This window comes from Podarcis gaigeae (assembly GCF_964106915.1).
Source record: "Podarcis gaigeae genome assembly, chromosome: 13".
In the NCBI taxonomy this organism is placed as follows: domain Eukaryota; kingdom Metazoa; phylum Chordata; class Lepidosauria; order Squamata; family Lacertidae; genus Podarcis; species Podarcis gaigeae.
Window position 1 is genome coordinate 21,296,123 of NC_139689.1, and position 18,767 is coordinate 21,314,889.

Genomic DNA, 18,767 nt, shown 5'->3' on the forward strand with positions numbered 1-18,767 from the left:
GGGATTGAGCGTCGGTTGATAGACAGCTATTCCTCCTTCTGACTGTCCGAGACCCGGTCAGCCTATGAAAATCCAGAGGCGGGCTTTACTTCCTTTCCCGCCCATGTTCCTTGAAAGACAACGGCTCCGCCCAATGGGCTGCCCAGTCCCCTCCCCTCCGCTCAGCAAGGCTGGGGGAGCCGAGCCAGTGCTTCTCTCTTTCTGTGTCTCATTCACAAGATGGCGGAGGCTGCAAACTGCATCATGGAGGTGAGGGGAGTGTGGAAGGGCGGGAGAAAGAAAGGCGGCGGCGGCGGGGAAAGACCTAGTGGCAGCCCCAGCCCCCCTCTAGTACCCCAGACCCCCCTAGCTCCCTGGGGGCGGGTGGAGTTGCTCACCTGAGACCCCTTTCAGCCCCCTGCCATTGAGCCCCCCCACTCCCTTGAAAGGCCCCGCGGTGCCTCGCTGACCCGGCCCCCCAAGCGCCTCAGCCCCACATCTCCCCCTTCCCTTCTGCCTCTTCTCATTGAATCCTCCCCTTCCTCACCTCTGGGAGCCTTTGGTGCCCTAGAGAAGCAGCCCATCGCCCCCCTTTCCTCCTCCTGTGCTCATTTGGGGGGGGGCTCTCCCCATGGTTTTATTCACCTCCCCCACCCGGGTTAGTGAGTATCAGTCTGAAGGTGGGATGGAAATAAAGATTCAGTTGTGCGCCCCCCCCCCGAAATATGAATAATATTGAACAGGATCTCCCGTTTGGTTTTCCCTTCCTTTTCGCTCTGCATCCATCTTCTTCCATCCCACTTCCCACACCATAAAGTTATGGGTTTACCCCCCCTCCCCACGCTTCCCTCCCCGTTGAACAAGCCTGCGCTCCTCATGGTAGCCGCATGGCACGCCTTGCCCCATAGGACCCCGCCTCCTTTGGCCCGGGGGGGGGGGAGGCCCGTGGAGCTCCGCCCCCCGCCAGCCTCCCGCGATGTATGTAGAAGAAGCCTCGTCCCTTGGAAAGTCCTCTTTGCAACACCCCCCAGCACCGCCAATTTTTAAAAAGAAGCATTATTTTGCTCGGTCCCGCCGGCAGGCTGCCTCCCTCGCAGATGCTCCTTGGCCCCCTTGGGTCGCTCTTCCCAGTTTTTCCCACCTCCCCGACCATCGCACTCCTCCCCCCTCCCCGTAACACTTCTCTCTCCTCCCCGCTCCCTGGCCATTCGTTGCTGTAACTGAGCTCTTTGTCCTAGGAGAATCCGGCCCATTGAACTTCCAGCCCCCTTGGGATTCTTGTTAGCCCTGCAGGCGATTGACTTGCTCTTGTAATGTAATATTCCCGCATCTTGGACCGGTGGGGTCTGCGAGCTCGTGTTAAACCCCACCGTGGACCAAAAAGGAACCCCCACATTGACTCTCATCTAACAATGGTCCCCTTTTCCTAACTGAGCAGGCCACTGCTACTTAATCAAATCCAGTTATTCCAGAAGGAAAAAGCACCCCCCCAAAAAAAAACACCAGAAGAAATTTGCTAAACAGTCTTCCTTCCCAAACCTTGTCCCAATCAGTACCCCCAGTCTCCAACCTATCTGGGGTAGCAGCATGCTCAGCCTGCCTGTTGCTTCGATTCACCCCCCCCCCCCCATCTTGCCTAGTTTTCACTTAAGCACTGGATCCAAACTCGTGGCTTGTTCCCTGGTAATTAAGGGGGATGTTGTTGATGGAGGGTTTGTCTGTGTCCTGGGAGGCCACCCGTGTCATTTATGGGTTACGTGTGGGTCTGCATCTTCAGTGAAATTTGATTTTAGGAAGAGAGCGCTTATTGTGCTTTGCTTTGTTCAAGGAGGTGCTAATAAAAGAGGAGGAGTTGGAGGGAGTTTGGTAATACTGGGAAATCCAGGGGTGGGTTGGGGGGCGGCTTATGGGTTGAAAAGGTGGTCAGGGAAAGCTCTCGGAACTTAGATAGGGCTAGGGTGAGCCTGGGGGCCTTGCATGTGGAGCTTCGTTGGGGAGGAAAACAGTAGGGGAAGTTCGGACAACAACCCATAGACTTGAGAGGATGAGGTTAAGTTTGGAAGGATGGTGCTGTGGTGAGGGAAAGAATGAAAGTCAGATTGGAAGTGAAAGGTAGACTGAAATGTGGGGTTGCGCAATGTTGCAAGAGGAAGCTGTATGGGACTGGAAGCGGGGAAGACTATGTGCCTGCCTTAGCAGAGAGGGGTTTCCTCAGACAGGAAATTAGTGTGTCTCCCGCCTATTTCACCATGTGGTAATCCTTTGAACAAAGGAGCACCCAGTGTTGGGACAGTGGGGAACTCCCCACACAACTCTCTGCCATGTGTCCTTATTGAAAAGGGATCAAGGCCTTGGAAGGAGAGTTCGCTGCCCTCACTAAGAGACAAGGAGGCAGTTTGCCTTTCGATTTGCATAGGTCGGGTGCCCTTAAAAGCGGCCCCTCAACCACATCCCAAAACAGTTGCCACATTCATTCAAAGTTTTCGCTGAACATAACAAAGCTTCCTGAGTCAGACCACCAGTCCGTCTAGGTCAGTGTTGTCTACACTGGCTGGCAGCAGTTCTTCAGGGTTTCAGGCTGGGACTCTTTCCCAGTCCTTGGAGATGCTGGGGATTGAATCTTGGGTGTTCAGCATATGAGGCAGATGCTCTCATTGAGCTACAGCCCTTTCCACTGGTGCCTGTGCCTCTGAGCCAGTGAGAAGCAATATAGTCTGGCACAGGGCAACTAGCACCAGACTAGAGCAGAGGCTCCTGCAAATGATTCTCTTGGGTTGGGTTGGCAGCTTGCAGTGTAGATCCTATGCGTTTGTGGGCCTTGAAAATAATGGACATAACTGCAACGACTATTGAGAGTAGTGAAACCGAATGGCGGGGGTGTTAAGCGGAATGGTCCTGAACAGGAGTGCTGAATCACAAGTGGCGGTCATGGATATTCTCCCCACCCCAACATCTTGAAAGAGCCCATGCAAACAGTATGCCATTCCCTTTTCATCTCCATACATGGCCATTTCTAGCCATGTCTATGCAGCTTTGCCTATTAGTCCCTTGTGGAGATGTTGTCCAAAACCATCTGGATCTCATACCTGGCCCCTTCATCAAAGGGAGTGGAGCAGGGAGAGTAGGAGGCAGAGGGGGAGCTATTGTTGAATTTTCTGGGAAGGGTGTGTTAACAGAGCAGCTTGGCAGGGCCCTTAATAGCTTGGCATAGCAACCTCATTGGTATTTCAGATGGGTTTTGTTTTCTATTTACGGCATGAGATTGTGGTAATCCTGTAAGAGGGCTTTTTTGGACCAGTGGTGACCTTGTTCCATGTGCTGCAGTTATCATAGTGGCTGATTATTATCAGTGCATGCATTATTTGGAAGGTGGGGTGCCTGTCACTCTTCACACCATAAGGGAACCCCTACTGAGGACAAGCTTCCCCTTCCTTGCATCTATCTGCCTCTGTTGCCATGGCGATCCTGAGACCCAGTACCTGGCTCCGGAAGGAGACCCAGTCTTCTTAGCCACCTGTGGCAAACTTAGCAGGAGATTCCTTTGACACACACCCCTGCCACCCTCACATTCTGGTTTTTGTGTCCTCAACCACCTTTTTGCCACGTCTTCTGATCCAACCCCCTCCCCACCCCCATCGTCAATTAGACCCAGTCTCCGGCTCAGTTCCCGTTGAGCTTTGAATTGACCTTATTTCCCTTGTTACTCTCTCTCTCCTAGAATTTTGTAACCACGCTGGCTAATGGGATGAGCCTGCAGACACCGCTAGAAGATGTAAATATCCTTTGAGTTCACGAGGGCTAGACTAGTGCCCAGCCCTGGGTGTGGGTGAGGCACGCTAGCCCTGGCAAAAGAAAATCTATTTTCCTTGCTATGTCGCCAGCTTGGCGGTGCATCACCCAGTCACCCCCTTCTCTACCTTGCACTTGTCCTCTGCTAAAAAAAGTGCCTCTGTAGTTGCTCCCATGCTTTTAAGAGGCCTAGAAGTATTGCCCTTCTTCAGAGCTGCTAGGAATAACCCATCTCATTTCCCATGAGTTGTAGATGTAGCCACATTCTGCCTCCCCCCCTCTCTCCTGCCCACTTGCCACCCTCCCCCCCCCTTCTGCAGAATTGGTTTTTAATCCCTACCATTCTGGCTTGCTTGTGTACATCATTTGGACCACATCATTAATATCTGCTGGTGATTTTGACTTGTTTTACGGTACCCACTCAGTCCAGAAAGCTAAGTGGCACAGGAGAGAAAAGAGGGGGGGGGGCCTTGACCATACATGTTTTGTGGAATGGGTGTTACTAATCCACACTGAGGCTATGGAGCCAGGTCACAGTTGTTCTATTTCAGACTGTTAAATCTGCTGATAATGCGATCTCGCGTAGTCTGGAGCCTGCTCCACTTTTGATCCAAATAATTTATATATGGCTGCAAATGAAAGAAAACGGGTAGTTTGGTATACAAAAACCCAGGTTTCTGCTTTTCAGAGAGAAAACTAAAATGGAGATTGTGAGGGGGCGTTCAGGTTGAAGGTTCAGGAACCTCTTTGGGGGGAGGGGGAGTGAGAAAAAAGAGGATTTCATTGCTGGTCAGAGAGATGGAACAGCTGTGCTCAGCCTGGCTGCTTGTCTTTGCCTGTGGCTCCTACTTCCAATGCGCTAAACACCCATTGTCCCTCTAGTGTTTTCCGAGCCTTTCTTCCCGATCCACACTTTCCCAATTCTAATACAATGCCACCCCAAAATCAGGTCAAATAAATTCTGCAGCTTATTTTTGGGTTGGAACTGGGGGTGGAGGATGGGAAGGAGTTCATACTACAAATTCGCCACCCACCCTCCAATCTTTCTTTTTCCTTTTTTTTAAATCCAAACTCTAAGGAGGCTGGTTCATTTCCAACAGGCAATGCAGTGTATGTTGAGCATGGAGATACGCAGGGCAGGGCTGCATATGGACCCATGTGGCTCTGGGGCATGGGTGAAGGAGCTGGTTGCATTTGGGAGTCTTGACTCACTGTTTCCTTAACTTTCTTTGCAGCTCCTGACTCCTGGGGGCAGGTGGGGGGTAGAGCAGCTCAGGAGGTAGGCCTACACTGGGGCAGCCTGCCACCCTTCCCCTGGGTTGGGGTGAAAATATTGGCCCTAGAGTGGAAGGGGTGTGTGTGTGGAATCTGGGTCCATAGGTATTGTGGAGCTAAGAAGACTGAAGTAGAGTGTCTTGCTGGATTTCTCCCAGTCTTTTTCCAGTCACAAAAGTGGAATTGGTGTGCTGTGGTTAACCCAAAGGGGGGAGAACCCAATGGTTTGTCACTGAGACACACACAAACCTGACACTTAAGTGCTTTCCATCCCTGCACAGAGCTGACTCCTAAAAATCCAAGGAACAGGATATTGGGGCACCGTAAAACAACAACAGGTGTATTGCGGGCAGAAGCTTTTGTGAACTGCCGCCCACTTTTGGTGCACTTGACGTGGCCTCTAGTCCGCAGGATTGCGTGCCACAATAACGTTTGCTGCCCTCCGGATATTGTTGGTCTCCCATCAGCTCTACCCCATAGGGCCAGTAGTTGAGAGCTGGGAGTCCGCATTCATCCAAAGGGCCAGAGTTTTCCCACCCGTGTTTTAGCAGATGGAATGGGAGCTGCAAGTGAGTTGCTAAATTTAAGGTGGCTTACACCAATATTATTTTGACTTAATTTTTAAAGGAATATTTTTTTGGGGTGGGGGTGGGGAGTCAAGGAGAAAGAGTAACCCAGGCCATGGTGGCAGATTTGCAACAGGAAGCTTCCTTATTCCAAATCAGGCCCTTAGTCCTTCTAGCTAAGAACTCTCAAAGCTAACAGATGACGACTCTCCAGGGTTTCACAGCGAGGTCTTTTTTCCACCACAGCCCAGATGCTGGGGATTGAACCTTTTTTGTGTAAAGCATGTGCTGGACCACGGAACTGCAGCTTGTCCTCATTCAGGCAGGAAGGAGAGAAACTTCCACCTGCCCTATATTTTATCTGTTCAGGAGGTTTATATCCCACCTTTCAATCCCAGTAATCCTCAAGGCGGCTAGCAACAGATTGTCTGGGGAATATCGAACACCGGTCCACAGCATCAGCAGGCAGGACTGGGAGAGACTTCTTGTTTGAAACCTTGGAGAGCTGTTGGCAGTCACTGCAGATTATATTGGGAAAGATGGACCAATGGCCTGTAGAAGGCAGGTTCCTATGTTCTCCACCCGCCCTGCAACCAAGCCTCTGTTCTTTGCTCCATGGGGGAAATTTCCTAGCGTGTCACAGCAGTCTAGCTTTGGGACTTTGGAGGCATGAATCCGATGGGGGCTTCCAGCTTTTACTTCTGAAGACTGTTTGGGGGCAGGTTCAAACATCCCCACCCCCCGCTGAGTGACATGCTTGGAAATGCAACTTGTGAATGAATTGAGGTCACACCTCGTGCAGTCCTATGTTCTGATCTTCTCCTGCCCCCAGTTTTGAGCAGGAGACCTCAACCATATGGAGCCTAGAGAAGTGAAAGTTAGGACTGGAACATTGAAATCTGGTGGTTGCAGCAGCGGTGCAAAAGTGGTCCCCTGCTTTCTCACCTCACATTGCCTAATGGGGGCAGGGGATGCAAATGTAGTTTTTTAAAAGGCTAGAATTCTAGTTGATGCAGCGGGGACATAAACATCCCTTTGTCCTAATAATAGCTTATAATGGATTCTGTTTTTAAATGAAGCAGTCTTCTTAAAAGGATTGTGAAATATTTTATGTTTTTCCTCAGAGGTTGTCAATTAAAAGCCAAAACCACAGAAAGTGCATCAGTGCTTCTTCTTCTTTTTTTAATATGAATGCAATCAAAGTTAACCAGTCCCAGCGTAATCTGAGCTAAATGAGCTCTTTATCCAAGAATAGGCTTTGGTGATCTCTCAAGACAGGGCTAATCCACTGCGAGCACACACGCAAAATAGACCTGTGTGATCTTGATATGGGCCGGGAAGTAGTTTTGTAAATCGGCCCCCAAATGCAAATAATTCTGGTATGCTTTAGAGTTGATATTTGGCCCCATTCTAAAGCCTGTCAGCAACACTGAGAACCCAAGACACATGGAAGTGTGAGGGTGTGCTACATATGGAAATAAGATAATTAAGCTTTCATTACCCTAATGACTTAATGTTGAGGTGGAGCTGGAAAGGAGAGCCATGTAATTTCCATTGCAGACAGAATGATGGGCTGTAAGTCAGAACTTCACTTTGACAGAGAGCCGCTATTGGCATTTAGTTTTACATGGGGTTACTATCCCAATAGGAGTATTGCAGTGCCATCAATGTACACAATAGTTTTTCCATAGTTTCCTAAGCAAAACCGAGATACCTTAGTCAAAACAAAATAAAAAAAATTTCTTCCAGTAGCACCTTAAAGACCAACTAAGTTAGTTCTTGGTATGAGCTTTCGTGTGCATGTACACTTCAGGTATCTGAAGAAGTGTGCATGCACACGAAAGCTCATACCAAGAACTAACTTAGTTGGTCTTTAAAGTGCTACTGGAAGAAATTTTTTTTATTTTGTTTTGACTATGGCAGACCAACATGGCTACCTACCTGTAACGAGATACCTTAAACACCCTTGATCCCTTCCTGAAGGAGCTTATCTACATCCTAGTAATTGGGGTGATAACAGAAGAACAAAAGGTTAAGGGATCAGAGTGGCATGGGCCATAGGTCCTTTGTGGGGCACATGCATTGTGTATTTAAGGTTTGAGGTTCAGTCTCTGAATTGTGTCAGAATTTCTGGTGGTTGGTGGATGGGCATGAGACTGCCTAAGGAGCTGCTGTCCTCAACATTAGAGCCCTGTCTTATATATTTGTTGGGCATTTGTGGCTCATTTTGGTAAAATACCGTATCAGGATTTAGACCCTGCACAGATATGAAGTTGACTCCCCGTCGTTGGCGTAGCATAGGATATGCACCCTAATTCAGCAATTGAATAAAGAGATCAATTCACTGGTGTTGCTAACCTCCAGCTAGGCAGTTTCAACTACAATGTCCCCAATAGCCTTCTTGGCAGGGTCAGATTGGTTGCCAGTTGCTGACCCTACAGCTTGCAAATTCAGGCTTATAAAAGTCAGTTATAGTAAGTGTGTCTGCAAGTAAGCTGTTAAGTGCTAGTCTCTTCCTCCCCCCTTTGCTTTTTAATATACAAATGATTAGCACATGTGGGCTGGTACTCATATGGGTTTGGGGTGAGATGTTACTTCTGAAGATTATATCACCTGGCTCTTAGAATAAAGGAACTGTCGCATAATTTGAATATATAGTTTATGGAGAAGAGAGAAAAAACAGTCACAGATATTTCCAAAAGGCTCTGTTGGTCCCTTGAAAAAACAAACCCAATGTATTTATCCTTCAAAAACGGGATTACTTTTGCAGATGTGATGCTCAGAAACAATTGACACTATAAAGCAGTTGGTTTACCAATACTGCTACCAAAGGCAGTCACCCAACTGAAGAAATTTTAATTGAGTGATTGGTTAAATTGGCATAGGTGTGCATATGAGTTAAAGAAATAGTCTCAAAGAAAAAAAAGGCCTATTTCTTTTCAGCTCATTCATGCATGTTTGTTGCCTCTTCTGAGATGATGCTGGCTGCATTCCTCCTCCTACATATAGACTGTAATGCCTGTTAAGACAGCACTTGCCAGTCTGAATTTTTATAAGTAGTACTGACTTTTTTTTAGATAAAAAATTGTCCAAGTCTGTCGGGGTCATCTTTACAGTAAAATGTTTTGAAATTATCCAACCAGTAAATTGATCCAGCGAGTTAATTGACTATAAACATTGTAACCCTGCCCAAATCAATCAGGGGCATCTTTATAGTAAAATGTTTTGAATTTATCCAACCTGTTAATTAACTATAATTGCAACCCTGCTGCCAGCTGAAGAATCTTAAGACGAAAAGAATGAAAGCTGATGGGAATGACTCTGATGAAGAGGTCCGGGGGGACGGGGACTTGTTATATTGAGAAATCCTGCCTGCCTGGGCCTGTTTCGCCTTAACTGCCTCTTGTCTTTCACCAGGTCTCGTGCACCCAGCCAGAAAGCAGCGGCAAGCCAACGGCGGAGGAGATGACCTCCAAGGATTACTATTTTGATTCTTACGCCCACTTCGGGATCCACGAGGTGACAGAGAGTTGGCTGGGGCATGGGTTACAGAGCACCTCCTTGGCGCAGGGACCTGTTCTTGCCTGTCCAAGGGGTGCGTTTGTGTAGACGGATTTTGTGAAAGTTGACTGATGTGCCTTCCTGCCCTTTCTCCTTGCCCCCAGGAAATGCTGAAAGATGAGGTGCGCACGCTGACCTACAGAAATTCCATGTTTCATAACCGGCACCTCTTCAAAGACAAAGTGGTCCTAGATGTTGGCAGCGGGACCGGAATCCTCTGCATGTTTGCAGCCAAGGCTGGTGCCAAGCGGGTCATTGGGGTGAGTGAAGCGGCCAAAGGCTGGTTGGTCCCTTGGCTTTCGTGAGGGGTGGTAAGCATAAAAACACAAGCACTGGTAGGTTCTATTTAATCTGTTGTGGTGCTATGTGGAGTGAGCATACGGGTCTGGAATTTTGTAGGGAAGGAACTATATTCTCCAGCCACAAAACCAAATTCTGTTGTGGGAACCAGTCATGCCTATTAAGAGTGTGTTTGTGTTGCCAGCCTGACTCTGTTTCAGAATTTGGGAATGTGGGACAAGGTAGCTGGACCTCGGGAGAAAGCTGAGGTTGGAGGAGAGATTGGACATTGCTGCTCTTTTGTTTGCTATGTCTTGCTGCACATAAGACTAGAAACATTATTTACCTCCTTAGTTTGCAGTAAAACCTGGCCCCAAAGAGTGTTGAGGTCATGATGTACTGAATTGAAACAACATTTAGTGGAGGGTGGAGGGCATGAATAAGATTCTTTCCTGGGTGAGCAAGGCAAGAAGGGAGAAGTATTTTTACTTTTGTGTGCTGTACGAACATATGTGAATATCCTTTTTCTCCTTTTGGTACTACCCTCTTAACAGATTGAATGCTCCAGTATCTCTGACTATGCTGTCAAAATTGTCAAAGCCAACAAACTCGATCATGGTGAGTTAATTTTGTTTGACATTCTCCCTTGCCCTTTAAACATCTGCAATATCATGCACCTGTATCAAACCTGTTTGCTGCTGCCTGTCTCTTCCTTCCTTCAAATCAGTTGTCGAAACCTCCATCATCTTTTAGTCCTTCTCCCCGACTAAAAACTAAGCATGAATACAAGGAACTGAATTTTAACGCACACCCTTTCCCCCTGCCTTACTTTGCTTCTACCTTCTTCATCTGTGCTGAATTCTAGGCTGTAAGCTCCATCGGGCAGAGATCCGTTGCTGTTGTAACTCTCCCAGGCACTTTGTGTGTTAATTCTTTGCTTTGGGAGCGTCATGTTTTTGCAAGAGCTCCCGTCTAACATCTATTGACTAACATCTATTAATATGAGGAAATCCCATTGCTGCAGCTGGCTTGCACCTCCTTCCAGTGCAGCCCTTACATTCTTGTTATGTTTCTCTGGTGAAGTGGTGTCCATCATCAAGGGCAAAGTGGAAGAGGTGGAGCTGCCCGTGGAGAAGGTGGACATCATCATCAGTGAGTGGATGGGCTACTGTCTCTTCTACGAGTCCATGCTCAACACTGTCATCTACGCCCGGGACAAGTGGCTGGTGAGTCTCTGCCCTGCCCTGTTGTTGTGTCTGCAATTCCTGGTTCCATACTCGCACTTTCGAATCTCCTGACCTGCTGATAACTGAGTGTACCAGCCTCCCCCCCCCCAACCTTAAGATACGTAGGGGCAGAACGGTTTCTGTTGCTCTTTTGGCTGAAATAACAGTTGAGATAGTCAGCTCCTCCAACCTGTTGCCCACCAAATGTTTTGGAGGTTGTGGTCCAAAACATGTGGAGGGTGCAAATTTGGGGCTGCTGCTTATTAATATCCCAGGTTCACAAATCTGATCAGCTGGACAAACACCCAGTAAGCAGGACTTTCAGTATGGTGTCAGCTCCTTTGACAGTGGGACTGTGTCATTCCTTGTATACTGTGCAGCTTCCCAGGTCCTCTGTTTTGGAGCCAAGCGGTGTTCCTTGTGGGGACTCTGCTTCACAGAAGGCAGGTTTTGTCACTGGCCCTTAGTCATAAGAGCAACCAGGTGCTGAATTAGACTATGTTCCCTAGTTAGAAGGGCAGTATGCTCAAACAGCTTTTAAGAATGAGGGGAAACGAAACCTCATCAAGGGGCAAAATGGCCCAGTGGGGATTTAGAGCCACTTCCTATTGGGATGGTCTGAGGTGTGGAAACACATTTGGGACACATTCTTCTATGGTAGCTCTAGAAGCAAGTTGTGTATGTGTGAATAGTGCATGGTACTGCCCCAGTCTAGGATCAGCCCCTAGGAAGGCCATAGGAAAAGTTAATGTGTGACTTGAAGCTTAGCAGGCAAAGCATGACTTTTAATTATAGTTGCATTTTTCTAACAGCTGCTTGAAGTCTAAAGCTCTGCAGTATGTAAATTGAATCCAGGCCACTTTCTCATAATTCAAATCAGGATGGTGTTTGGATTGAAGCTCACACACATTCATCTAGTAGTTAAGCACAAGGAATCAGTTTCTCTGGGCAGGGAAAAATTATGGGCACTATAGGGCTGAAGTGAGTTGTAACAACTTCCTTCACTTATTTCTTTTTTGTCCCAGACCCCCGATGGACTCATATTTCCAGACCGTGCTACACTGTACATCACAGCTATTGAAGACCGGCAGTACAAAGATTACAAGATCCACTGTAAGTAGCAGGCGGCACCACAGTGGTTTGCAGGGAACAAGGCCAGGCTCAAGAGCTCCCCTAACAAAGAAGACAGTGGTGACAAGTGCAGGTGTTGGTGGCTGGGTGCCATAACTGAAGACAAGCTGTACCTTTCAGCTTGGTTTGGAGCAAGTATTTCTCTCCGCTTGTAAGGTGGCCCAGCCCAGTGGCTTTCAAACAGTCCTCTGGGCATTGGTAGGTTCTCCAAGAGAAGATGAATAATGGGAAACAAGCTTCCCCAAAAGGCAGCAAGTTCAAAGCTACGGCTTCCTGCGCCCTGGGGTACATTCCACAGCAGCATAGGGGTGTGGAGCATGTTCTTGGGTCAACCCCTGGTTATCCAGGGGTGCCACCAGGCCTATTGGGCCCCAGTCAGCAGTTTGTCTGCGCACCCACAAACTTGTCCTAGAACCTTCTGCAATGTCCAGGGGTTCTGTGGTGAGAAGCAGGGTAGGAGGTGCTAGAGAGATGTCTTACAAAATAGCTCCCTGAAGGTTCACAGTTTTAAAACTCTTAGACTAGCCATGGGTGGGGAGTTTGGTCTGTTTCTTGATGCTGTGCCCCTCTGTGTGGTTGATCGTTACGGCCTTCCAGGATCTGACTTCACCTCCAACCTGTTTCTCTTGCCGCAGGGTGGGAGAATGTCTACGGCTTTGACATGTCCTGCATCAAAGACGTGGCGATCAAGGAGCCCCTGGTGGATGTTGTTGACCCGAAGCAATTGGTCACCAATGCTTGCCTCATCAAGGTACTACTAGCTGAGTGTCACAGCCCCGAGCCAGGGCTAAGCTGCTGGGAGTTTGTGAGATGCAGGAGTTCCCAGGAAGAGTGCCAAATGCCAGAGTGAGCAGTCTTGCTGCTTTATTGTAGATTGGTATAGGCTTACAGCAAAGCAGCCTGTCAGGTCCCCTTGCCCTTACAGACGTGGGACAGACGCTACAGCAAGTAGGCTCCACAGCAGGGAGAGGGCTTGTCCTCTGAGAGACTGTCCACACCCAGCCCCAAATGCATACATTCTTTATACACTATGGCAGATGACGTCAGCCACCTGACCAGGGCTGCAGGTAGCAGATATCCAAGACAATACAAAGTTCCTCTTCTGGGATTTGAGCCCAGCATCCCAGTTTATCCAGGTAAGGGCACCGTGAACATTAAGCCAATTAGTGGATCAAAGCAGGCATATATAAACATACACGAGCTCATTGAAGGTTCATTCTGAGTGCCAAGATGGCATAAGTACAGCTTCCGGAGCAGTTTGCCTTTGGTACCACACAATGAGACATCTTGCCCTTCTGCCCAGGGACCTCCATGGCTTCTGCTGAGAACCATGTCTCCTACGAAAGGCAGTTTGTCCACTGGTTATGCTCTTGTTTCCAGGCCAGTGTGCTTTTCTAGAGGGCATAATGCACAGCAAAATGAACCTGAAGGTTCTGGGTGCTTCACTTCCTCCCCTTATTGCCTGTGTTGCTGCTGCCTCTTCAAAACTGTTCACGGCTCACTAGGTGGAATAAAACTCTGGCTTTCATAACTTCAGATAGATAAGCATGGAGCAATGGTGATATGCAAAACTTTAGGAGAAACATGGTGCCAGTCCATGGGGTTTGCAGTCCACATCTGGATAAGTGGGAGGGCAGATGTGAGTGTTTAGCTGCAGTGTGTGGCGGTGCAGGCTGTTTTTGCCTGCCGTTGCTGTTGGTAGTTCAGCTTTCCTGCTTGCTCCTTTTTTTGGCAGAGCACCTGCACTCACCCTCATTGTGACACAACTGCTCTGGACTGTATTAGTTTATTGTTACGCACATGGAGCAGATGGCCCACTAATGGAGTCTGCAGGCAAGAGGTTGCAGCCTTGTTGTTCTGGTGGGAGGAGATGGATGGATGGAGAAACAGTGCCACAAAAGGAATTGACAGCAAAATGTTGCAGAGCCTGTCTTGTAAGGCTGTTGGAGGCCAGTGAAAAAGGTCTCTCAGAGGAGTGGGAGAGAATCTGTCAAACCTCTCACAGCCAGCTCGAAGACCACAGCTGACCAAACACAAATAAACAATGAGTAAAGTGCAGTCCTCCCTTAACTCTGTTTTTTAATGTCTGTATTTCCACTTGCTTCAAAAATCCCCAATATGATGGATCTTCCCCTTTGTTTATAGGTGGCCCTGATTTGATTGGCACAGGGGCACAGAGGTTTGCTTCTTAAAAGGAATGATTGACTTTTAATTTGTAGTGTTGGGTTAGTAAAGGGTGAGGATTATTTAGTATGTTCTTGACCTCATTTCTTGCTGCTTCTCATGCCTTCTCCTTATTTTATTTCTTTCTCTCCTCGTCACCCATGGTTGGCAGGAGGTGGATATCTACACGGTGAAGGTGGAAGATCTTACCTTCACATCACCCTTCTGCCTCCAAGTGAAGCGCAATGACTACATCCATGCCCTGGTCGCCTATTTCAACATAGAGTTCACTCGTTGCCACAAGCGCACTGGATTCTCCACCAGTAAGGGGCACGACCTTGGCTTGAGGGGTTAGCAGGGGAGCGGGCGGGCTGATGGTCTGGTTCTGCCTTCCGAGTATACTTGAAGCAGCAGGGTGGGACTTGGTGGCTGCATCTTAACGGGCAGTAGAACTTTTGGCTTTCTAAAAATCTGCTGGTTAACAGACTACTTTTAGCCTGTACTTGTGGGAAGAATGTGCTGTTGCTGGCAAGCAAGGAGCTCAGTTGAAGCCAGGAGCTAGTAGTTTATGAGGCTGGGCTTTCCTCCCAGCCTAGAAATTCTTGTAGCTTTTGCCAAGTGGGAGCTTATAAAGCCCAGTTGGGGGGAAGCTTGAAGGCAAGGAGGAAGGTTCAGTTCTTTTGGGGAAAAGTACCTGAGCGAAGAGTAAAGCTAAAAGTATACTAAACCCAAGCAAACTATAGGGGACACTATGTGTAGGGCCTATGTCTCTTTCCCTATGACTGTTCTATCGCCCCACCCTGCACCCTCCAGCACATTGACCTCACATGGCTGTTGCTCCCCAGGTCCCGAATCTCCCTACACCCATTGGAAGCAGACAGTCTTTTACATGGAGGACTACCTAACAGTGAAGACGGGAGAGGAGATATTTGGCACCATTGGCATGAAGCCGAACGCCAAGAACAATGTGAGTCGAGGACTTTGGTTCTTAACCCTATATATGCCCCTGTAACACTGGCAGCATCACTTCCTCTAATGGCAAACAAGGGTGGTGAGCCGAAAACAAAATCCAAATGGGGGCCACTGAGAAATAAGAGGGGGAGAAGTAACTGCGTGCCGGTTTGCAAAATACAAAGCAAAAAATTATTTGGGAGGGAGGAAACTCCAGAAACCAGTCCACTGCAGGCTGAGTAGCGATGGAGGGGGGAGGGTTAGTTGGAAAAACAGTAACAAAAAACCTGAGGGTGGGAAGTGGAATGGTTGGCTGGAGGAGGAGCATGGCTTGAGCCTGGATAGGAAAAGGAGCTACTCCATTTAGGCGGGTGAGGATTCATGGCAATATTTTGAGGCTGGTCCCACTTGTTCAGTTAAAAATCAACCCCAGCTGTGTGTGTGTGTGTGTGTGTGTGTATGTGCGCACATCCACGTATATACATGCACACACGCGCGCACACACACACACGGAAATGCACCATGTAACTTGTCAAGAGTTGCTTTGTCTTGTTCATTTGGTAACAGCCACCGTGTTGAGACCCTTTGTACCACAGGCGGCGACCCATTTGTGCAGAGGCTGCATTGCTGACCCCATGTGCGTTGGCGAAGCGTACCTAAGTCCATCCTGCCCCATTTTGCCCTCTTCCAGGTCCAAAATGACCCACGTGTTGGCAGTTGTGCATCAGTTCCGCAACTTGCGGAAAATGGCCGCCTCCTGTAATTGCACACTGTTAAAGAACAGAAATGTATTCAGTGATGCAGAGATAGTAAAGGGAAGGCTCTGGGCCCACACAAGTTGCAAGCAGACACTTCTGTATCTTCCTCTTAAGTCCCTGTATATATAGGTACTCTCACTTTCTCTCCCCCTTCCCCTCCATGTGTGTGTGTGTGAGAGAGGGGGGGATTTCAAGGACTTTAAAAGTGCATTAAACTGAAGTAACTGGTGAATTGACTGTATTTGATGGGAGACAATATGTCCTTAATTTGGGCCAGCCCTTTATTACCCCAGCATTTTTATGACTCACAAGGACTGGGTGGCTGCCAAGCCTCGGAATTCTGTTGCTTCCCAGCATAATCCGGGCTGGAAGTTGATCTCAATAAATCTCTCCGTGGGAGCCTCTGCCAGCGGACTTTCTCCCTCCCTCATTTATGTGTCTGCCCATGCTGCTTAAACAGTCTAGCTCCCTCTCCCCAGCCCTGTCTCTTCCTTCTCAACTCAGTTTTAAATTCCTTCAGTTGCACAAAGCTCGAATAAGATAAACACAAGTGAACTAGCGTCTACAATTTTGAGGAGGCGTTAGTATTTTGTGTTTATACTACTACTCAATGAATAACAATAGATTCTCAGTCATAGGGAAGAAACTGTTCCATCAGAAACACACAGAGAGCACGTGGCTGAGTTGCCCATCATGGGAAGCCTGAGTGAAGGCCTTTTTTAAACAGGTGAGGTGCCTGTGGCCTTAGAGATGTTGTTTGACTCCAACTCCCATCGGTCCCAGTCAGCATGGCAAATGGTCAGGGATTATAGGAGTTGAAGTCCAGTGACATCTGGAGGGCTATAGGTTTCCCACCCCTCATCCAAAACGAAGCATTGATGACGCTCGCTTAATATTAGCGCGGCCATGCTAAATGCCCTGCTCCTAGTGGGCATCATGAATCATCATTCAGAATGCTTCTCTGGTTGGTCAGGGAGACGCACGGAGTAAGCTTGCCCTGAGTTGCTTAGGGCTCTGAATAATGAAAGAGGCCTTTAAATTTGGCCCGGTGGCACATTGGCAACAATGCAGTTCTTCCATGCCCGGGCCACTCAGGCCAGCTCACCCAGTCCGGGCCATAGTTGCTCATTGACTTCAGAAAGTCACATTCTTCCCAGCCAACTTGACATTCAGCTCTCTAACCTTTCCTTTTTGAGGCATTTGGTGCAGGAAGCCATCCAGTAGGGCTGGGCGACACCTGGTTTTCAACATTGTGATATATCGCCAGCTAAACATTGTGATATGCTGATATATCACAATATCTGAAATAAGGATGGAGCTTAGTAGATGCATTTGCTGGCTTCACGATTTTCCTTGCATTGTGATTTTTGCATAGTGCGCGCACACACACATACACAGTTCACAGTATATTGCCAGGTTAAAAATTATGAAACCGGTATCACAATATGGACTTCAAACCAGTTTTGGACGATATATCACCCAGCCCTACCATCCAGTGGCATCAAGAGACGGGTGCAGTGTTGGAGGGGGGTGGGACATGGGGCAAGGAAGTGGCACGCAGGGTTGTCGAGAGCTTCCAAAGTTTGGGCACACATGCTTTCAATGTGGTTGTGAGTGCTCCATTTGTGTGACCTGGTAAACACATCTGTTGTGGCCGGGGAGCACCCTCAGGTGTTGAGATGTGGAAAGGAGTTAGCTGCATTTCCAGCATGGTACTTAGGAGGTAAAGAGGGCAAGCCATTCCCTGGGGGCACGGAGGTTATGTGAGGTTTGTTCCAAGGGAGTGTATCTCGGAAAAAACACTCTGTGACAACCACACCCCTTTCCTTTCTCTCCTCCCATGTGCAGCGAGACCTGGACTTCACCATCGACCTGGACTTCAAGGGCCAGTTGTGTGAGCTGTCTTGCTCAACGGATTACCGGATGCGTTAGCCCAGCCACCACTTGCCAGATTTTTTTTTCTCCTCCTCCTCCTCCAACTGACCTTGCAACCCAGAGCTAACCCTCCCTATCGTCCTGTTTAAGTTGGTGTCTCACTAATTCATTTCATTGTGTAGTTCCTTGTTGCTGCGACTCTGGGCCAGCAAGGGGAGGGGTCAGTATTAGAGGCTAGGGGGAAATAGCCAAGACCCCCCCCTCAACCCTGTTGCTCCTCATTTTCAAATCTTCCTTCCCCACCCACAACCAACCTCCCCTCCCCCAGGCCAGGAGCCAAGGCTGTTAGCACAACTGAAGACACAGGTGGTTTGTCCATCCGTCCGTTTGTTCTGAGGCCCGAGTGCCGACAGCAGACTTCCATCATGAATTTGTTTTTTAAAAATAATTATAATTTTTCTTTGGTTAGTTAAATCATTGTTGGTATCACCTGCCAAACTGTGTTGCCCAGGATCCTTGTCCCTCCTCTTGCCCTGTTTTCTGGAGTAACTGCTCCTGACACTATCCTCTGCTCCAGTGTAAACGCTGCTCAGTTTTTTGAAGGGTACACTTCTATCCAGTGCCCAAAAGGGGGTGGGGGTTCCCAACAGGTTTTTATCAAGAGGGCACGTGGAGGGGTGTGGGTGGAAAAGGCATCTCCATTTTGTGAGTGTTAAGTTTTTTTCCCCACTGACGGTTTTGTACTCCCCCCCCCCCTTAACAATTCCCTGTTCGGATCTGTGGGAGGGAGTTGTGTGGGGTTTTTCTTTTTCTTTTTTAAATCCCTTGCCCCTTCGAAAGCTGACATCGTGTGACTGTTTCATAACTTATGGTTTTTATATGGTTACATTCATGAGGGAAAAAATAATAATAAAGAAGTTGAAACCACCTCTTTTACTCAAACATATTGCTTGCCTGCCTGCCTGATGGCCTTAGGGTTGCATTTAGAGAGGGGCCCTTTCCTTGGGCCCAGCCTCACTGCTTGTCTCTCCCCGCTACCCCAATAAACCCCAACAACTATGTAGACAGAAGAACAGAAGTACAATGTAAGGTGAAGGACTCTCGAACCAGCTGTCGAACCTCACAAGGCAGAACTTGCAGCCACACACACAAAAATGAGGTTATTGAGGAAGACATGCTTCTGTTCCATAACACTGTGGCTTCGGACTAGTTAG

General features: G+C 48.2%; 1 protein-coding gene across 4 annotated transcripts; it reads left to right on the top strand.

Annotated features, from left to right (window-relative positions):
• Window position 1: 1 nt before the first annotated feature.
• On the top strand, window positions 2–18,480 carry PRMT1 (protein arginine methyltransferase 1). Of its 4 annotated transcripts, XM_083708087.1 has the most exons (12): window positions 211–249; window positions 3,698–3,751; window positions 5,004–5,047; window positions 9,027–9,128; window positions 9,275–9,430; window positions 10,004–10,067; window positions 10,533–10,675; window positions 11,701–11,788; window positions 12,442–12,557; window positions 14,142–14,292; window positions 14,815–14,936; window positions 17,527–18,480. In XM_083708087.1, exons 4-12 carry the CDS (start codon window positions 9,075–9,077, stop codon window positions 17,608–17,610), a joined length of 978 nt encoding a protein of 325 aa, XP_083564213.1. In that variant the 5' UTR covers window positions 211–249; window positions 3,698–3,751; window positions 5,004–5,047; window positions 9,027–9,074; the 3' UTR covers window positions 17,611–18,480. The 4 variants fall into 4 exon arrangements, with proteins under 4 accessions (XP_083564212.1, XP_083564211.1, XP_083564214.1 ...); XM_083708085.1 differs by lacking the exon at window positions 5,004–5,047 and having other exon boundaries at window positions 150–249; XM_083708086.1 differs by lacking the exons at window positions 3,698–3,751; window positions 5,004–5,047 and having other exon boundaries at window positions 2–249.
• The last annotated feature ends 287 nt before the right edge of the window (window positions 18,481–18,767 follow it).